Source organism: Oncorhynchus keta, chromosome 28, assembly GCF_023373465.1.
Source record: "Oncorhynchus keta strain PuntledgeMale-10-30-2019 chromosome 28, Oket_V2, whole genome shotgun sequence".
NCBI classification, from domain to species: Eukaryota; Metazoa; Chordata; class Actinopteri; order Salmoniformes; family Salmonidae; genus Oncorhynchus; species Oncorhynchus keta.
The window spans coordinates 45928362-45949612 of NC_068448.1; the positions used below are offsets into that span (position 1 = coordinate 45928362).

Below are 21251 nucleotides of genomic sequence, written 5' to 3' on the forward strand. Positions count from 1 at the left end.
GCCTATGCCTACCTGGCAGAATCATGATTGGCATCAATCCAGCAGACATTTGTTTAGCAAATTCTAACACGTGCGTTACAGAAAAAAACGATAGGTTTATATGCATTTGAATTACAAGGTATTAAAATACTCCAAGCTACAGTTCTTACATTTTTCCCCAGACCTAAATAGGTGGTCTCCTGGTGCAGTTCAGAACATCAAATGTCTTTCTTTAAAAATAAAAACTAGCTGCTTTTTTGGTGGTATTGAAATCAACATTCTGGTATCGTGACCGTTCACATCATTATGCTTGTCCACTTAATGCAGACTGGGAATCTGCACTTTCATTTTATTTTGACAAGTATAGCCATTTTCTTCATATTTTAAAGGCATCTTATTTGGCAAATAAATACATCAAAATAATAGAAGACTATTGAAACATTGACACACAGTGAATAAAAAAAAAAATTGAACAATGTAGAAAAGCATTTACCCAAGTGGTATAATCAGTGTTACCTTGATCTTTCCTTGCTAAATGGTCTCTAGGCAGAAATTGCCAATCTTCACCCCTATTGCACATAAATAACTTAAGGCAACATGGAGGACCAAGCCAGGCTTCCTATCTGGAACCCAACCGAGGCTGGTGGTTTAACAATGAACCTGGAAACAGTTGACAGTATCTGGATGTTGCAACAACACACAATGTTTTTCTCCAAGAGCACCTTGGTTAAAGGCAACATTAAAGATCACACCTTCAGTCAAGTGAATAATGGCAAAATCAGAGACCAGGCATGCCTTTGACACAGGGACAAATGATCAAACAATCTCCTCTGTATTCTAGTTTAAGCCCATCTTCAAATACGTTATTGCTAGTGCTAACCTTACATTTGCATTTTGAGACAAACGTACCGGTATATCATGTTTTACATTTTTTTTTAATGTCACAGCAAATACTGGTATCAAAATGGTTTCAGTGTCAAACAATGTCAAAGTTAAACCCTTAACATGAAGTAGTAGTCATCGGTTCTATTTTAAATGACGTGCTGTGAGGTTTCAACTTCTGCTTACTGTAGTTTGCTCTGGTCACCTTTTGCAGGATGGTTAAGTGTCCATCTCTCATGCAAGTGGACATCTGACAGACACAATTTACACCTGATATTAAAATGCATCGTGATGGTATTGTGTGATCTGATATATTTATTCATCAGTTCTGGGACGGGATTCAAGGCAAGCAAGCCACATTGGGGCGGCAGGTAGCCTAATGGTTAGAGTGTTGGGCCAGTATCCGAAAGGTTGCTAGATCGAATCCCCGTGCTGACAAGATAAAAACCTGTCGTTCTGCCCTAGTCATACTCCAAAAGCTATTTTTAACTAAGTGTAAACTGTCAATAAGCATGAGTCTTCTTCCAGTCAACCTGAGGAGCCTTCTGACATTATGGCCCTGTGTGCATGCCATGAGCTTTTTCTTCAGTGGCAATCAGTCTGGAGGGACGTCCTCTGGGATAGCAGTGACGTTTTCTGGGACTTGGAGTCCATTGTGCTGGCCCACTGGGACGTTGTAGTGGCGGTCATCCTCTGTGACCAGACACACACAGGGCCAGTCTTCCTTATGGTCATCAGGATAATAGGTGACAAACTCCTCGGTGTCTGTCATGTACAGCCTGTAGACCTGGATGGTGCACTGCAAGGCATATCCCAGCAGAAACATCTCCACCTGAAGGAACCAATGACATACGGAGTTGGTGCTTTAAAACAATTATTACACACTGTATTTAAAAACGGGGAATTAAGATTTAACGAGAGTGTTTACATTGTCCAGTATCCACTTTGAAAATTAGCTTTAATCAGTAGAAACCTCCCAAAATAAAGTACTGTTGTGTAATACATTATTCCCCGAGACACCACACTCTGATGATAATAACCTTCAAACCAAAATTAAAAATGTTTTGCTCTGGCTTAAGACCTTCCCAAGAAGGTCACTGAACAATTCAGACAGACCCGGAGGCTTAGACTGGACAGCTGTTAAGTGGCAACAGAACAGATGGTGCGGTGTAACTGTATGCATGTTAGGCTTTCAGGGTTTGGTTTGTGGGAAAGCTGCACTCCCATTCTACTGTATCCTCCTGTTTGTGATTCACCACTATTTAATTGAACAGGGAACCACGAATGTGTATTCTATAGTCATACGGTCACAACTCTGGCGGCAGGGTAGCCTCGTGGTTAGAGCGTTGGACTAGTAACCGGAAGGTTGCAAGTTCAAACCCCCGAGCTGACAAGGTACAAATCTGTCGTTCTGCCCCTGAACAGGCAGTTAACCCACTGTTTCTAGGCCGTCATTGAAAATAAGAATTTGTTCTTAACTGACTTGCCTGGTTAAATAAAGGTAAAATAAAATTAAAATATAGTTTCCCCTAGGTAAAAGATTTAGGAAAATTCTAAATTGACTCAAAAATCAGCATCTAGGGAAAACTTCAGTGCTCACCTGCTCTAGACCCCCGCTGAAACCCACTCGACTCAGGTGGTTGGAGAGGAATGTGCGTGGGCAGTCGGAAGAGTCGCGTGCATAGAGCAGCCAGCAAAAGACTGGCACGTCCCCTCCCTCTTGCATGGTGGTATGGAACTCCGACGCCCGGACCAGCATGAGTAGCTTCAGGGCCTCCAGCAGCCCCAGTTCCTCCTCCCCTCCCTGGAACACACGCTCACACAACCGCTGTCTCTCCTCCATGCTGGAGCAGCCCACCACCGCCTGCCACTGGGCACAACACACAGACATGCCACATACTGTCAACATTACCATGGCTGGAAATAATACACAGCATGTATATTGAATTATTGCCCTTTTCTTGACTGCAATTCACACACACACTTACTGTCATCATTAGTGTAAACCATATTGAATATTCAACTTTTGCTCTTTTCGCAACTGCAATTCATGACTTTCACGGTCAGTCTTCATCATAATACAAAAGGTGACAGTGTGCATCATTTTCCCCTAAGTTGGCGAATGCTAGGGTACAGCTACCAACCATTTAACGACAGGAGTCTTTGAAGTGTAGAGTGTAATGAACAGAATTTTTCAAGAGCTGGAAGAGGCTGTTAGATGCCAGCCTCTAACTTTTGGCAGAGGTCTCAAGTCTACGTCACACATATGTATTCAACTGTTTCCTGAAGACTGAGGGTCCATCTATCCTGTCTCCAATCAGATGGGTTCAATAAGACACAGCAATCCACAAGGAAGGGTACAGTTGTTGCAGTATACCACAAACTATCCTGAAACTGCCATTATAACCCTCTTCTATATGGCCATAATTACAACCATAAGGATTGGCAATCAGCAACAGTCTAAGAAGGACATCAGTGTTTGGTTGTTTAAACTAGAGAGCACATTACATACAGTTGAAGTCGGAAGTTTACATACACCTTAGCCAAATACATTTAAACTCAGTTTCACAATTCCTGACATTTAATCAGAGTAAAAATTCCCCGTCTTAAGTTATTTAGGATCTTCACTTTATTTTAAGAATGTGAAATGTCAGAATAATAGTAGAGAAAACGATTTACTTCAGCTATTATTTCTTTCATTACATTCCCAGTGCGTCAGAAGTTAACATATAATCAATTTGTATTTGGCAACATTGACCCAAGATAAACAATTTTAAAGGCAAACGTTTCAGGTATCCTTCCACAAGCTTCCCACAATATGTTGGGTGAATTTTGGCCCATTCCTCCTGGCAGAGCTGGTGTTACCGAGTCAGGTTTGTATGCCTCCTTGCTCACACACACTTTTTCAGTTCTGCCCACAAATGTTCTATAGGATTGAGGTCAGGGCTTTGTGATGGCCACTCCAATACCTTGACTTTGTTGTCCTTTGGAAGTACGCATTTGCGACCAAGCTTTAACTTCCTGACTGATGTCTTGCGATGTTGCTTCAATATATCCACATCATTTTCCTTCCTAATGATGCCATCTATTTTGTGAAGTGCACCAGTCCCTCCTCCAGCAAAGCACCCCCACAACATGTTGCTTCACGGTTGGGATGGTGTTCTTCAGCTTGCAAGCCTCCCCCTTTTCCCTCCGAACATAACGATGGTCATTACGACCAAACAGTTCTATTTTTGTTTTATCAGACCAGAGGGCATTTCTCCAAAAAATACAATCTTTGTCCCCATGTGCAGTTGCAAACAGTCTGGCTTTTTTTATGGCGGTTTTGGCGCAGTGGCTTCTTCGTTGCTGAGTGGCCTTTCAGGTTATGTCATATAGGACTTGTTTTACTGTAGATATAGATACTTTTGTGCCTGATCATCGATCATCTCTAGGAGACAGAACGTGTCTCCTCCCTGAGCGGTATGAAGGCTGCATGGTCCCATGGTCTTTATACTTGCGTACTATTGTTTGTACAGATGAACATGGTACCTTCAGGAGTTTGGAAATTCCTCCCAAGAATGAACCAGACTTGTGGAGGTCTACACATTTTTTTCCTGAGGTTTTTGCTGATTTCTTGATTTTCCCATGATGTCAAGCAAAGAGGCACTGAGTTTGAAGGTAGGCCTTGAAACACATCCACAGGTACACCTCCAATTGACTCAAATTATGTAAATTAGCCTATCAGGAACTTCTGAAGCTATGACATCATTTTTGGTTGAAAAACTAGTTTTAATTTCTTCAACCTAAGTGCATGTAAACTTCCGACTTCAACTGTATGGCTGTGGAAGGAAGACATGGGTGGTACCCTGTTCTGGAGGAGTTCCATATAGCGTTTGAGCTGTTGGACGGCGTCTTCACTCCCATCCCCCTGTCTGCACTCCGAGGGGAACATCCACTGGCCAATCAGCCCCTCACGTGCCTCCAGGTCCTCCGCCCACTGTGGAGAAGCAACAGGGTCCTATTCATTATGCACCAAATGGAAGAAAACAGACAAACAGGGAGGGAAAAACCTGAACTTTTCTACCCCAAAAATGTGCTAATTTTAGTTCTGTTGCAAAATGCTTTTCTACAGTGTGTACTAATGAATACAACCCAAGATGAATACAATAAAACTAACGGCAAGCCACACTGACCATCAGATTATGTCCACTCAACTGTATACTTGGACTTCCACTGAATGTACAGACAGTATGAGGGCTAGTGACTTGTATAAAAGTGTCGTCAGCATTAGTTACGCAAGCATGGTGTACCGTGGAGATCTGTTCGACCTGCAGCCAGACAGGGGGCTGGGTGCTGGTGGAGAGCACCTGGAAAAGAGTGGCTCGGAGGGCACAGTAGTTATCGCCTCTCACCCGTCTCAGGCTCTCAAACCTCTGAGACAGCTTAGTGTAACCCTGGGACCAGATAGGAAGAGGGATCTAGGTGAATCGTGAACGATTTATAAGAATGTCTGAAATATTTATTTGAAAATATAAAGATCATAATAACTGGCTAATCAACTGACCTTTCTAATAAGGGTACTTTTGGTAGTGTTTCCCTTCCACTCACTCTCACTGTAGGACAGAATATCCAGCATCGGCTCCAGACTGCATCGGTCCTCAGCCTTCGGAACTGAGATATGGAGAAGAAAGTGAGAAGTTGCAAACTAGAATGGTTTCAAAAATATTTTGGGGTATACCATTTAAAGGGCCAATCCACAGTTGAAACAAAAAGAGGGCACACCGCCTCTTTTGTTTTGGTAAAAAAGCTGACGGATGGGCCTGGAGAAATGTACGAAAAAGAAATAGGAGCTGAGATGCAATAATTGTTCAACCGACATTTAGACAGCCAAGCTGTCTTCATCGGGGTATAATGACAAACACTGCGGGTTACTAGTTTATATAGTTTGGAAGGACACAGGTATCTGTAATAATGGCAGCTTCGGCATATATATATAAATAAATAAAACATGAATGGATAACATACGATCATAGATACAATTAGGCTACATAGGCCTACAAACATGATATACAATGGATAACACAATCACAAGAATGGCTTCAGATCAAACTCTATGTTGAGACCGAAGGGAGCGAGTGCTTTAAATTAAAGATCCAGGAGGCCACCCATTTTAAACAAATTGTCAAGGTTACCTGGAGAAATGTAACCACAATCAAATTCATAGACAGCACTACGGATGCAAGGACTGATCATCAATGATATAATTTTAACTATGTTGAGGATATACCATTTTTTTTTTAATTATTTTTTTTACATTTACAATGTTTACTAACATTGAAATAAAACAAGTTTATATTTCCTGGATTCTGACGGGGTGTGATCGTACCATTATTCAAAATTTATGGGATCATATCATCCATTTATATGTAAAACAATTGATCTGACAAATGCAAATTCTCCCTTTAAGGAGACACTTCTGGAAAACAATTCTGGAAAAAATGTAATGATCTGAAAGTGACTGACGTGTGCTTTCAAATAGTGCCCCCGGTCCTGCACGTTTGACTGGCCCTTGGGGGAGATCTTCAGCTCCTCGATACAGGTCTTCCTCCTCACTAAGTGGAAGATAGTTAATGATAATGTAATTACTAACAATTAAATGAGACCCATTTTGGCTCTATTGTGTGACATTGACACAGATCTGAGGTCAGTTGTGAGGTACAATACAAAGCAGGACTTTGACAAACCTAACTCCCAGATCCTCCACAGGTGGACGATATTCCTCCCTCACTTCAGCTAAGGTGCTAGGCCCCTGGTGGGCCTCTTCTTTTGGGTCCTCCTCCCCTCCCATGGCCTCTGTTACAGCAGCATTCTTCTTTCTCCTTTTCCTTTTCATCCTTCTGTTCCTGGCAGTTCTTCCTCTAAGAAGTCTTCCACAGATGGGACTTCAGTCAATCCACATTGGATATCTCCTTTATCGTCCTCATACGAGTTCTGACTGGAGAGAAAAGAGTGGATAAAACCATTGTATGAAGTGCACGTTTTTGCACCTCACGTTATACAGGCAGGGATCCCACCGTAAACTTCATTATAAGATATTTTTCATGAAAATAACCTCTTCTGTCATGGTCTTATGTTGTTACACCACATTCCTCTTGTACAGTCTGGCCTCAGGCAAGCCATAATGTAAGTAGTCTTCTAATGTTCAACTCCAGAAGACACACAATTCCTCAAGAGGTAGATTAAAGTATGTTCACAGGAGCAAACATTATGGAACATAGATCAAATTACAATCATGATAATGGTGAGAAGCCAAAGACAGATTTCAAAAGGCTTTTCCTGGAGAACATTAATGTGAGATTGCAAACATGCTCTATGCTGCATTGCTATACCTCAAGAGTCCACTGACAGAATAAATCATTCCTTTCGCTCAAACTCAGTTCACTATTAAAATAGTCACGGCATTGATGGCCATGATTACACATTTATACACGGTCATATAGGAAAACTCAGTTGGAGGACTATATATTTTTTGCTTCACTTTTAAGAAAGGTAGGACAGTGTCCTTTTCACATTACATCTCATCTCTAAATTGAAATTAGTGATTTTTTTCAACACCTCAGATATTACTCTTACGGTCTTTTGATGCCGCCTAATGGTGGCAAATGAGACAACAAAAAAAGCAGCTTTGTTGTAGTAAACTGTACTTGTTAGTAATTGACAAAGACTATTATATTAACAAGATACTCAATTGACCGCTCTAACAATGGAAATACATGTCCTCGGTGATGTAAGGCAGCGAGATCAGGTGGGACCATTCTAGCCAATGTGAAGGCAGATGTGTGTTTGAACAACAGGCCATAGGGATAGAGGGCTCATCTTTGCATCTGTACCATTATAGCGCCTGACAGCATGGGCAGCGCCATTGAGGCAATCTGCATTTTAAAGTAGTCAATTTTCCTTCTTCATTGGCCGATTGCTCCTAACTCTAGCATCCCCACCCTGTTGACTACTTTAAAATGGTGGAAGCAGTCAATGGCAATGTCCATGTTAAAACAGGTTATACCCATGACTAGTCCTCTCTTTGACAACATGCACAACTCCGATATAAATTAGATGTTTTCAAGGTTGCCAAAATGCCACGTGCGTCCACTTTATAAATCAGTGCATTTGTAACAACCTAAACATTACCAAATGTATTTTCGATCAAATAAGCCTCACAGTAGCAATTACATTTTCTGTTGACCAAATTCGACACTCATTGACGTCATACATAAATTCCTCACTCTTGCGTCGCCTCTTCCTTTCCGGTACTGAGCTGTATGGCAGAGACACAGTAGGCGCGTCTCTCCCCACGAATGCGCACCGACTCCCGCCAATTCGCGCAGTCATTGATTCAATAACCACGTTTCGATCTACCAGTTTATGCGAGTAAAGTCATACCGTATATTAAAAATACAATTTACAAAAGCTGTGATGGAAACGGGACGTTTCAGTACAATTGTATAAATGCAGACAGAATTTGTTCGATATGGTGGGCTCTGTGTTGGTTAAATTCATTATGTGAGAAATGGCAGTGGAGACGCCTTTTGGAGCAAATATTGATCATATCGAATTAAAAGTGGACACCGATTGTCCCCCCACTACGACTCGGGAAACCATGCAGTTTATTAGGCTACAGATGAAAAAAGTGATTAACTTCACAGGGTGGCGAAAGTGCACAGTGATGAGTTGTATGTTCCTTTCCAATAACTATCGAGGGTTTTATTCTGGTGACATAATCGATGCTTGACTGCCATTTGACAAATATTCTTCTATACCCATAATCTCATAATGTTGACTAGCCTACCCGCATTGTATCTCCGAATTGTTGTCTATAGTGTACATGCCAAGACCACAGTAGGCACATTTGCTTTTTAACGCAACAGTTTGTGTGACAAAACCATCACGCACTGATTTTTATTCTCAACAAACACCACTGATTGGAAAACGTGAACATTTTCTTTATGCAGATTTTATAATATTCACATCAAAATCTGTCAGCAATTGGATGGAGACCAGCTAGTGTCAATTGTGAGCCCTTTGACAATGTTTATACATTCCCAGTTAAATATATAGGCCTACTCAGTATTAAAGTTACCGTTAATACACGCATTTCCCCAGTCATTTTAGAATGTTAGTCTTACGGCAGGTAGCCTATTTTAGAATGCACTGGGTGAGGAAGCAGGTGATACAAGGTGTAGGTGTGTCCCGGTAAGAGGACACGGATAGGAGAGAGACTTGAGGATCTGGTTTAGCTCCCATTTGTTCTCCCCAAAACAATTCCATGTGTGTGCGTTTAAAAAAAAAGAAAAATCTGAAAAAACATTTGCATCAGCAAACTTCATATTGTATATCATAGGCATAATACCAATATTCCTTGTCATTCATATATCAATCTCAGAGCCAGTAGCCAAACTACAATTATTACAAAACCCATTATTTCCATTACATAATTCTTTACCCATAATTCCCAAAATGCATTTTTTAAAAATAGATTAATCATAAATGTAAAATTCGATCATTTCGATACATATCCAACATTACTATCCATACATTCTAACGCAAATCACAACAGTGCGTCTTTAAATGCACACTGAATGACACCAATTAAAAGTAAAATGTAATGTGAGTTTTAAGTGAATGGATAATCTGTAACTGTCTTTTAGTTCAAAGGTACTCAGGTACTTAACGGTGTATTTACATACACTAGCGTTGCTCTCGATTGTACTGGGTTGAACAAAAACCGTCCGATTGGCACACGTGTTTTTCTGATGCTGATTAGAAAAACGGGCTTTCAGTCTTGGACGTGTGTTTCCTTACCGATTCTGCGTTTGGTTAATGAAGTTTGTCCCCCATGAGACACTTTCACTTCTTCAAAATCACAGGAATTCGTAGTTTAAGCTGAGGATATTTTAGATCTAACTAAGGTGTGTGGTGGAGTATTTATCAAGTTTTTAAAAATGCACAACGTGTTGTCTTATGTAAACAAAGTCGGAGCTGCTGGGCAGGTCTGTCTCGCTGTCTATGCTATTGGAATCAGAGCAGTTGTTCACCCCACGTACTGGGCATATGGACATCTTCAAATCAAAACCCAACCTTCATTTACCTGTGGTGACGCACGGATGTTCCAAACTACATTTTAGGCGAGACTGACTTCACCAAAATGATCCTATTTACACTTTGTAGTCTGTTTAAAAATGCTGCTTTTATAAAAACCAAACACAATTGAAAGCAATGCTAGTTTATGTAAATACACCCGCGTTGATAAAAGCAGCTAGGTAACGGGTTGGAGGTGCGCTCAGAGGTGCAGTTCCCTAAAAAGTATAAGAAAATGAGAGCCTTTCCTACAGTTTGTTTACAGTAATTTGTTTGTATATTAATAATGTAATATATAATAATTTCATTGAATATATTACATGCATGTTCTCTTCTCATTCTCATAGTGGAAACGTACATTGTTTGGAGATCTCAAACTAAACTGTAACACTTGTGATAAAGCTTTGGTTTATTCAATTATTTTTTACCAGTTCTGTCCATTTCTTCATGTTCTTATTTTAAAAAATGTTAAATTGTAAAATGACTAATACATACATTAACAGAAATGTAGGTAACCAAATTACTGGGATTAACAGTACATTTACAGTTTAATCTGAACATATTTCAGACCCCTCAACTTTTTTACAGCGTTATTCTAAGATTGATGAAATTGTTATTTTCCATCAATCTACACGCAATACCCCATAAATGACAAAGCAAAAACAAGTTTCGAAATGTTTGCAAATGTATCAAAAAAAGGAAGAAATAACTCATTTACATAAGTATTCAGACCCTTTACTCAGTACTTTGTTGGAGCCCCTTTGGCTTGGGTATGATCAGGTTAGTGTTCCCTCACGGCCATATCTCCATGACACAGTGTTGTTTACGGAAAACAAGAGGCCATCACCTGTGCTAATTAGTTATCAGCATGTTCCGAGCACCTGTATGGAAGCATAACTCGGGAATTGTAGTTTCGTCAGCTGGAGGCATAGCTGTATAAATCTGTGCAAAACTGCAACAGTAAGTATCTTTTCTTTGAAGGATTGTTTCTCGCTGATCAAAGAAAGTGCCATATGTTTCAAAAGCCATAACAAGCGATGATTCGGCAGGATTGTAGCTCACATAAGGCAGTCGTGGGCAAGCCAATGGTTGAGAACTGTAGGGAGAAGGAAGAATCCAACATAGTTTGAGGGCCAGGTTAGCCCAATATTGGACTAAAGAAGGGTAACGTTACTCCTTAGTCCAATGACCTTAAATGTTCTGTTTAATAAAGGGCGAATTGGCTCTGGAAGCCAAATACTCTAAACATGAATCGGTTTTCAATTGCGGTACAATTCTACCAGGGCCAGGCCGCTCATTAGGGCGTCATTTTCTGAGTTAAACTGACCAAGATGTACCTCCAACAACACATAAAACGACACATAATTCTTCCCAAAAACAATGACAATTTCTCCCCACCAGTGGTATTTTGCCTTTTTAGGTGGGCGCTGATACCGCCCTGGGATAAGCAGTGCTCACTTTATGCAAGGACACCAAATATTTATCTTGTCAATTCCCAGCTTGGCTCACCATGGTGCTGTTGAAGATCATCTCTGCAGCGCTCCACCAATATTCCGCCAAAAAACAAATCTAACATAAATCATGTAGCAGATATCATATGGTAGAAAGAGTATGTGCCCTTTTCTGTAGCCTACAGGATGGAGATGAAATGGATGACAATGTAATGAGAAGTAAACTTATTACATTCGGTTTCTACGGTCAAATAGCCTAACCTAAATGTTGCCCAAACACAAAAATGTGGTGATATGTTAACAAACAACATCCTAAAATCATGACAGGTCAAAGTAAAATGGACAAATCAGGCTACTCACAACTGATGTCCAGGACTTTCATCCCGCTAAATTGTCATAAGTGGTTTCATGCTTGTATCTGTCAATTTTTTTACAAGCTGATCATAGCTAAAAGTATACCTTTGCATTTCCTGCTTTGGCAAAAAAAATAGGCAAAGGATAACTCCTCTTGATAAAGTTGGGTAGCTGATTCAGAGAATTTAGCAGGTGCCATCAACAAAGATCAGTGGGAAAAAGGTGTCAGGCTAACATTACTTCCTGCACACGGTTGCCCGGAGTGACTTGACAATGGGCCAAACAAGCTGTAGCTAGCTACAAACCAAACGGAAAAGACATGCTACCGTAATGCGTTCATATATGAGTAAGAGTCTGGCAACATTCATATATTATGTTTCTAATTTAGTCAGAAAGTCATCTTCATTGCAAGATAAAGCATACTGTTAGCTAGATAGCGAACATTAGCTTTCCAGCTAACATTACGTGTATGATCTGTGTAGTAATATTATTAATATCTCAGAAAGCCATCTGCATTGCTAGTTACAGCCTAACGTTAGCTAGCTAGCATCGGACCTAGTTGGTTAGCTTTAGCTAACAACGAACCTAGTTGGTTAGCTTCAGCTAACAACGAACCTAGTTGGTTAGCTTCAGCTAACGTTACATGTAGATTCATACTCCAGCATTTCATGGATGGTGGCTAGCTACTTACTGTATGCCAATTATTTTGTACTGTAGCTATGGGTGGGATTATGGTTAATTGTTTAGCTAGCTAGCTACCTGTCTAGACAAAAGACTCCACTTCACAAGAGAAGGATTACATGACCCAGAAAGTTAGCCAGGTGTGTCTGGGGTTTATTATTAATCCAAGTTGGCGTAGCAGTCAGACGTCTTTGTCCTGTCGTGTCCCTTGTATATATCGTTTTACATATTTTGTCGCATATCCTTTAAAATATTTTGCTAAACCTCATCATCTAAATACTCTCCTGCAACCCGCCTCACCCAATGTGGCGTGGAGCTGTTTTTTTCCCCTAAAGTATTTATATTTACTTCGGATCTGGAATCCCTCAACTGAAGCTAGCCAGCTAACTACCAGATATCAGTCAGCAATCCATTGCCAGCGGTCATCAGCTAACCTTCAGCTTGGAAAGCTGAAGTTCCAGTTCGAACAACGTGACTAACCAGAGCATAACAGACCTGTTATTTTTATCCTCGGATTCCTACCACAAACTGAACATTTTCATCTGGATCTTCACAACTAGCTAACCACAATCCCGGATGACTACTCCTGGCTAGCGTTTCCATCCCAGAGCAAGCACCAATTTAGCTTGAAGCTAGCCCGGCCAGGGCTCCTGTGCTACCACCGAAGCATACTCCTGGGCTACAATATCGGCCTGCTAGCTACCTAGAGCTACTTGGCCCCCTACTAATTCCTCGACTGGTCTATCGACGTCACCGCACGAAGAGGCAAAAACAGACTTACCCCCATCGCTGTAGAATGTTTCACTGTAGAGCCTCTAGCCCTGCTCAATATGCCTTAACCAACCATGTTGTTCCACCTCCTACATATGCGATGACATCACCTGGTTTAAACATCTGTAGAGACTATCTCTCTCTTCATTACTCAATGCCTAGGTTTACCTCCAATGTACTCACATCCTACCTTACCTTTGTCTGTACACTATGCCTTGAATCTATGCTATCGTGCCCAGAAACCTGCTCCTTTTACTCTGTTCTGAACGTGCTAGACGGCCAGTTCGTATAGTCTTTAGCCGTACCCTTATCCTACTTCTCCTCTGGTGATGTGGAGGTTTATCCAGGTCCTGCAGTGCCTAGCTCCACTCCCACCCCCCAGGTGCTCTCATTTGTTGACTTCTGTAAATGTAAAAGCCTTGGGTTCATGCATGTTAACATTAGAAGCCAACTCCCTAAGTTTGTTTTAGTAACTGCTTTAGCACACTCTGCCAACCCAGATGTCTTAGCCGTGTCTGAATCCTGGCTTAGGAAAACCACCAAAAACCCTGAAATCTCCATTGCCAACTATAACGTTTTCTGCCAAGAATAGAACTGCCAAAGGGGGCGGTGTTGCAATCTACTGCAAAGATAGAAAGTAATACAGAACTCTGCAGGCTAAGTCTGTAACCAAACTATTTGAGCTTCTACTTCTAAAAATTCACCTTTTCACTGTTGCCGCTTGTTATAGACCTCCCTCTGCCCTCGATACTATATGTGAACTGATTTGCCCCCCCCCCATCTATCTTCTGAGCTCGTGCTACTAGGTGACCTAAACTGGGACATGCTTAACACCCCGGCCATCCTACAAACTAAGCTTGATGCCCTCAATCTCACACAAATTATCAATGAACCTACCAGGTACAACCCCAAATCAGTAAACACGGGCACCCTCATAGATGTCATCCTAACTAATTCGCCCTCCAAATACACCTCTGCTGTTTTCAATCAAGATCTCAGCGATTCACTGCCTCATTGCCTGCATCCGTAATGGGTCTGCGACCAAACGACCACCCCTCATCACTGTCAAACGCTCCATGAAACACTTCTGCGAGCAGGCCTTCCTAAACGACCTGGCCGGGGTATCCTGGAATGACATTGACCTCATCCCGTCAGTAGATGATGCCTGGCTATTCTTTAAAAGTGCCTTTCTCACCATCTTAAATAAGCATGCCCCTCAAAAAATGTAGAACTAGGAATAGATATAGTCCTTGTTTCACGTCAGACCTGTCTGCCCTTGACCAGCACAAAAACATCCTGTGGCGTTCTGCATTAGCATCGAATAGCCCCCGTGATATGCAACTTTTCAGGGAAGTTAGGAACAAATATACACAGGCAGTTAGAAAAGCTAAGGCAAGCTTTTTTCAAACAGAAATTTGCATCCTGTAGTACTAACTCAAAAAAGTTCTGGGACACTAAAGTCCATGGAGAATAAGAGCACCTCCTCCCAGCTGCCCACTGCTCAATTCCACTATAATTGAGAATTTCAATAAGCATTTCTCTACAGCTGGCCATGCTTTCCACATGGCTACCCCTACCCCGGTCAACTACCCGGCACCCTCCACAGCAACCCGCCAAAGCCCCCACTATTTCTCCTTTACCCAAATCCAGATAGGCGATGTTCTGAAAGAGCTGCAAAAATCACTGGTCACCATTGCAACACCCACTCGTAGCACGCGCTCCAGCAGGTATATCTCACTGGTCACTCCCAAAGCCAATTCCTCCTTTGGTCATCTTTCCTTCCAGTTCTCTGCTGCCCATGACTGGAATGAATTGCAAAAATCTCTGAAGCTGGAGACTCACATCTCCCTCACTAGCTTTAAGCACCAGCTGTCAGAGCAGTTTACAGATCACTGCACCTGTACTTAGCCTATCTACCTACCTCATCCCCATACTGGTATTTATTTATTTATTTAGCTCCTTTGCACCCCAGTACCTCTACCTGCACATTCATCTTCTACCGATCTACCATTCCAGTGTTTAATTGCTATATTGTAATTACTTTGCCACCATGGCCTATTTATTTCCTTAACTTACCTAATTTGCACTCACTGTATATATACTTTTTTTCCTACTGTATTATTGACTGTATGTTTTGTTTATTCCATGTGTAACTCTGTTGTTGTATGTGTCGAATTGCTACGCTTTATCTTTGCCAGGTCGCAGTTGCAAAAGAGAACTTGTTCTCAACTAGCCTAAGTGTTAGGGGGCGCCATTTAAATTTTTGGATGAAAAACATTCCCGTTTTAAACAAGATATTTTGTCACGAAAAGATGCGATTATGCATATAATTGACAGCTTTGGATAGAAAACACTGACGTTTCCAAAACTGCAAAGATATTGTCTGAGTGCAACAGAACTGATGTTACAGGCAAAACCCAGATAAAAATCCAACCAGGAAGTGCCACATTTTTTAAAACCGCCTCATGCCAATGACTCCTTACATGGCTGTGAATAAGCTACGAATGAGCTTGCGTTTTCCACGTATTCCCCAAGGTGTCAACAGCATTGTGACGTCTTTCACGCATTTCCGTTGAAGAATAGCCGTAAAGGACCATATTTAGCAAGTGGTCTGAGGTAGCCATTTTTCCAATCGCTTCTTATGAGAAACCAATTGCCTCGACGGATATATTATCGAATATATATGTTAAAAACACCTTGAGGATTTATCCTAAACAATGTTTGCCATGTTTCTGTCGATATTATGGAGCTAATTTTGAAAAAAGTTTGACGTTGTAGTGGTAGCATTTTCCGGTCGATTTCTCAGCCAAGCATGATGAACAAACGGGAGCTATTTCGCCTAAAAAATAATATTTTGGGAAAAAAGGAACATTTGCTATCTAAATGGGAGTCTCCTGAGTGAAAACATCTGAAGTTCTTCAAAGGTAAATTTAATTTGGTTGCTTTTCTTATTTTCGTGAAAATGTTGCCTGCTGCCAGCAGAGCCTAGCATAGCATTATGCCATGATAAACTTACACAAATGCTTGTCTAGCGTTGGCTGTAACGCATATTTAGAAAATCTGAGATGACAGTGTGATTAACAAAAGGCTAAGCTTGTGTTTGAATATATTTTATTTGCGATTTTCATGAATAGGAAAAGTTTAGGGGGGTATTTATGTCCGCTGCGTTATGCTAATTCGTTTGAGGCTATGCTTACGCTCCCGGATCCGGGATTGCTAGTCGCAAGAAGTTAAATAAAGGTGAAATAAAAATACATTAAAAAAATTACTGCCATCTTTTGTATTTCATGAACATGTGTACATGTCTAGACAATAGTGACCCATCCACTTAGCTAGATATGGCTGGGATGGTGGTTATAGCAATTCTTTCACATGACCGATCAATTTAGACAAGTGTCTATGTAAGCATTATCTAATAATTCTACAATATTTTTACCTGGACACTTTCAATGTCAGATCATCTAGGCCAAGGACTAGATAGTATATATTTACATGGAGTTCTCCCTTATTGTAGGCTACTACTTTCACCACTTTTAGTCTTTGGTTGTTTAACTTAAAGAGATGGGTGGGGCTAAGGCTTAAGAGGGTGTGAATTATGCTGAATAGGTGTAGGCAAACAAGAGCTCTCCAGTAGCTTTACCAAAATATTCCAAAGTTACAAGTTTATCAACTTTCAAAGCAGAATTATTTTCCCATCTGCATTGCTAGTTACAGCCTAACGTTAGCTTTAGCTAACAACGAACCTAGTTGGTTAGCTTTAGCTAACAACGAACCTAGTTGGTTAGCTTTAGCTAACAACGAACCTAGTTGGTTAGCTTTAGCTAACAACGAACCAGCTCTGAGTCCAATGTAAAAAATTAAAAATACAACATTTTGAAACACCAATACAAATTTTGCTACATAAAATCGAAGCGTTGGGTCAAATGGTAGGCCTACCAGAGATTGGCATACCTAAAATTCACTTTCAGGACGACACTGTAGGCTATACCTCAGTAAGCACAGACCGACGCTGGCACCTTTTAGACATTTTTTTGTTGTTCTGTCTGAGTCTTTTTTGGTGCAATCCGGACCTGCCTTGATTTCCACGGACGTTGGTTTTTGGTCTGAACCAATCATAGACGTCTACGTTTGGTTCAGATTTTGTCCTGTCTGGACCAGCCTAGATTTTCCTTAAATGTAGACGTCTATACATTACATTTTTTCAACTTTCTCTCAGAACCCAAAATCAACCTAACTTCAACATATGGAAAAATAGGTATTTTAGGACATCTGTTCAACGTAATTTTCCTTACTGGGACTATTCTAGTAAGGGCAACAATGTATCTCCCCTAGGGCGGCAGAATGGCCAGGACCAGCCCTGGGTTCTACATTGACAGTCGCCAGGTGTACAGGTGTTTTTCCTCCGACACATTGGTGCGGCTGGCTTCCGAGTTAAGTGGGCATTGTGTCAAGAAGCAGTGCAGCTTGGATGGGTTGTGTATCGGGGGATGCACAGCTCTCGACCGTCGCCTCTCCCGGGTCCGTACAGGAGTTGCAGCGATGACAAGACTAACTACCAATTGGATACCACAAAATTGGGGAGAAAAAGGTAAGCAAAAATAAATAATAATAATAGCCATTGATAAAATGTGCCAGCGTCGATAAAATGTGTCCGTAACTTATGCCTGCCCATACCGTAACCCCACCATGTGGAAATCTGTTCACAACATTGACATCAGCAAACCGCTCAACCATACAACGCCATCTACCCGGTACAGTTGAAACCCAGGATTCATCAACGAAGGGCACACATCTCCAGAGTGCCAGTGAGCATATGTCCCCTGAAGTCAGTTACCAAGCCAAACTGCAGTCAGGTCAAGACCATGGTGAGGATGACAAGCACGCAAATGAGCTTCCCTGAGACAGTTTTTAACAGTTTGTGCAGAAATTATTTGATGTTGTCCAAACCCACAGTTTCATCAGCTGCCCAGGTGGCTGGTCTCAGAGATCCCCCAGGGGAAGAAGACAGATGTGGAGGTCCTGGGCTGGTGTGGTCACCAGTCCAGTCATATGACAAAATAATGTCACAAGTACAACACACACACACTCTTAGCACAGTTGCAGCCGACAGCATTTTCAGTGGACACAAGTTTGTGACCGTCTGTCTTGTTTACACCATTAGCACAGGTAGTCAGTCCACTGTCTACCGTCTGTTTTCCGGAAACAAGCGCTATAGCATCGACTTATGGCCGTGTGGGAACACTAACCGTATAAAAGAGGTATCAATTTCACTTTTTGTTAAGGATTTCTCGCGGATATAAAGTCCTTATGACTCCAAACCCGTACAGCAAGCGATGCGTGTTAATGTTCAGATCGACCGTTGGAGGCTCTCGTTAACAAAACACCGCCCTACAGAAGACTGCTTCGTCCAATGACGTGTAATTGAACTGAGAGTCTTGATCAAGTGCTAGGTTAGCCTGTTCCCTTCCTTGTAACAAGTTAGCAGTTAAACTAGCATGCTAATGTAACAGTTTTTTACAAAAGCACCATGCCCTTCAAGACAAAACAGTTGCAGGCGCAACAGTTCAGAGTTCTAAATCTCTTGACAGCTCAGGTTTCAGATTGTGCACTCCTAGCAGTGAAGACACAGTTGCCGCATATAGTAAGTATATATATCCATGCTTGACGTACACTCGAGACATGTCTACTTACGTTTAACGCTTCCAAAACATATTTTACATAGGTGTCCCACTTGCAAAAATGCTATATAGCCACCAGTTGATAAACGCTGTGCGCACGTGTCTAATCAACGTTTCCTCAGCGACACAAAATAAAGTACTTCCGGTTCATGTAATTGAGGAAATTGTCAAAATAAAAGTCCCCCACGTAACAGTAGAAAAGTGTCAATAACCTGTATTTATTCATGATGTAATAAAAATAATTGACTAAACATTAACAGTGATCCATTGTTGTTCATATTTAAGTTACATTTGCATTACATTTGGGGTTTTAAAACATGTTGCCTGTTTTGCATTTTATTTCGACATTAATACGTGTCACATATCAGTTTGCAAACATTGTAAAAAAAAAATATATATATATATGTATATAATTGACTTAATAAAGCCGCATACAAACATGGTCTCTTTTTTGTTTTCTTGAGTAAGGCAGCTCCAAAATGCAGGTGTTTCAGCCGAGCTCAGTGCCTTCTGTGGTTGGGCAAGCCAGCAGAAAATACGGAGCCTCATGATTGGCTCACTGTGCTGTCACTCATGGGGACACTACGTCACCGTCAAGTCTAAGGGTAGAGCTCAAAAATTCAAGCCCCTTGGATGCTGCCATAGAGTTACATTAGATGTCCCCATCCAAGAAAGCTCCAGGTCATTGGCCACAGATAAAATGACACCAAATCACGTTATATCTACAGTAGTTTTGATTGGACTGATCATGTCAACATCATACTTTCAAAATCTTAGCTAGCAGTCATCATCACGAATCAAGTCAACAATCTATTTGCAAATCTGTTTTAATCCTTGTCATATGGAGAGAAATAATGATGAGAAACTATGGATCAAACGTATCTGTGCTCATTGGCCATTGGACAAGATTAAGGGTCTCTTTTCCTAGTTTAAAATTATAAACATTCAACATTGGCCATGCTGTCAATGAAGCATGATTTGTGCCGCACTAAAAACAATTGTAAACTGCAAAATCTGACTTTAGTGAGTTCAAGACAACTGGGAACTCGGGGAAAAACGAGCTCCAACTGGGAAAATAAGTTTTGCACTTTCATCCAACTCAGAATTGTAAATCCATAACTCAAGCCTCTTTCTAGAGCTACAACCTGAAGATCACTGAGGTCATCATGATTAAATTTTTTCTTTTTGAGTTCCCAGTTGTCTTGAAAGCACCATAAATCCAGAGAATGGCACACTTTGATGACAAAATGGATGATAGAATTTGCTCAAGAAGGACCGCTGCGCTACCTTTCTATTCAAGTGAGCACACTCCAACAAGGTGAGTCCAAAAATGTCTTATATGCTATTGCATAAATGATGTAATATGCCAGGGAGATATGTATACTGTAGCTAAGAAAGTAATACTAAGTGTAGTAAGCTGTTAGTAGCCCATGTGCTTCACTCTTGTAATTTGGTCTATTTTCCCCTACTGTTCTGACTTATATAGCTCCTTTATTTATGCTACGGTTCTGACTTGGCGTACAGGTAGAGCACTCTAAGAACGGCCCATGTTCTGAATTCTGTCACTACATTTCAAAAGTGCTGAACAAATAGTTATAGTGACTACGTCCGTCCTAGCTCGCTCATTGTTGTTTTAATCAAAATTCCTGATTGCCTCATCCGCTTGTCGTCCCCTTATGCCATAGTTTGAATTGTCAGTAGAAACCACATTTGTTTAAGCAAGTCAGCCATATCATCTTTCTTTTTTTAAGGCAGTAAATGAGGCTGAATGAACTGTTTCGCTGACAGCCAGGTGTAGCAGTGGTATGGTGCTTGGACTTCTGTTGGGACTCTGCTGTTGGGACAGCTTTATGTATGGGCAGCAGGTAGCTTAGTGTTTAGAGCATTTGACTAGTAACCGAAAGGTTGTAAGATCAAATCCCTGAGCTGACAAGGTAGAAATCTGTCGTTCTTCCCCTGAACAAGGCAGTTAACCCACTGTTCCTAGGCCATCATTGAAAGTAAGAATTTGTTCTTAACTGACTTGCCTTGTTAAATAAATGTAGGCCCTAAGAATTCGTGGTCACTGTTATAGTGCAATTAATGTGTTGTGTAGTGGCTTTGCTGGCATGCATCGCACATTTTTTTTTTTTTGACGTACCAATATTTACATGCTACAATTGCCACTGGCCTCATTACATCTTGGCTTATAGAGAAAAAACAATTATGTGTGCCAATGTAAAAGTGGGGTGGGAAGTACTGTAATGCATACAGGGTCTGTAGAATCTAAATATGGTGTAATTTCACGAGGCTCTGAATAATACAGAGTGTTGCTGGACTACTCCGCCCATTACATTGG

The 21251-nt window shown here is 41.1% G+C and overlaps 1 protein-coding gene across 1 annotated transcript; it reads right to left on the minus strand.

Annotated features, from left to right (window-relative positions):
* Positions 1-75: 75 nt before the first annotated feature.
* On the minus strand, positions 76-19077 carry LOC118361488 (ubiquitin thioesterase otulin-like). The gene is made up of 8 exons (XM_035741465.1): positions 18927-19077; positions 6588-6838; positions 6367-6455; positions 5408-5514; positions 5154-5297; positions 4709-4840; positions 2462-2731; positions 76-1693 (listed from the first exon to the last, which is right to left on the minus strand). The coding sequence occupies exons 2-8, from the start codon at positions 6734-6736 to the stop codon at positions 1457-1459; spliced, it is 1128 nt and encodes a 375-aa protein (XP_035597358.1). The 5' UTR covers positions 6737-6838; positions 18927-19077; the 3' UTR covers positions 76-1456.
* Between the last annotated feature and the right edge of the window lie 2174 nt (positions 19078-21251).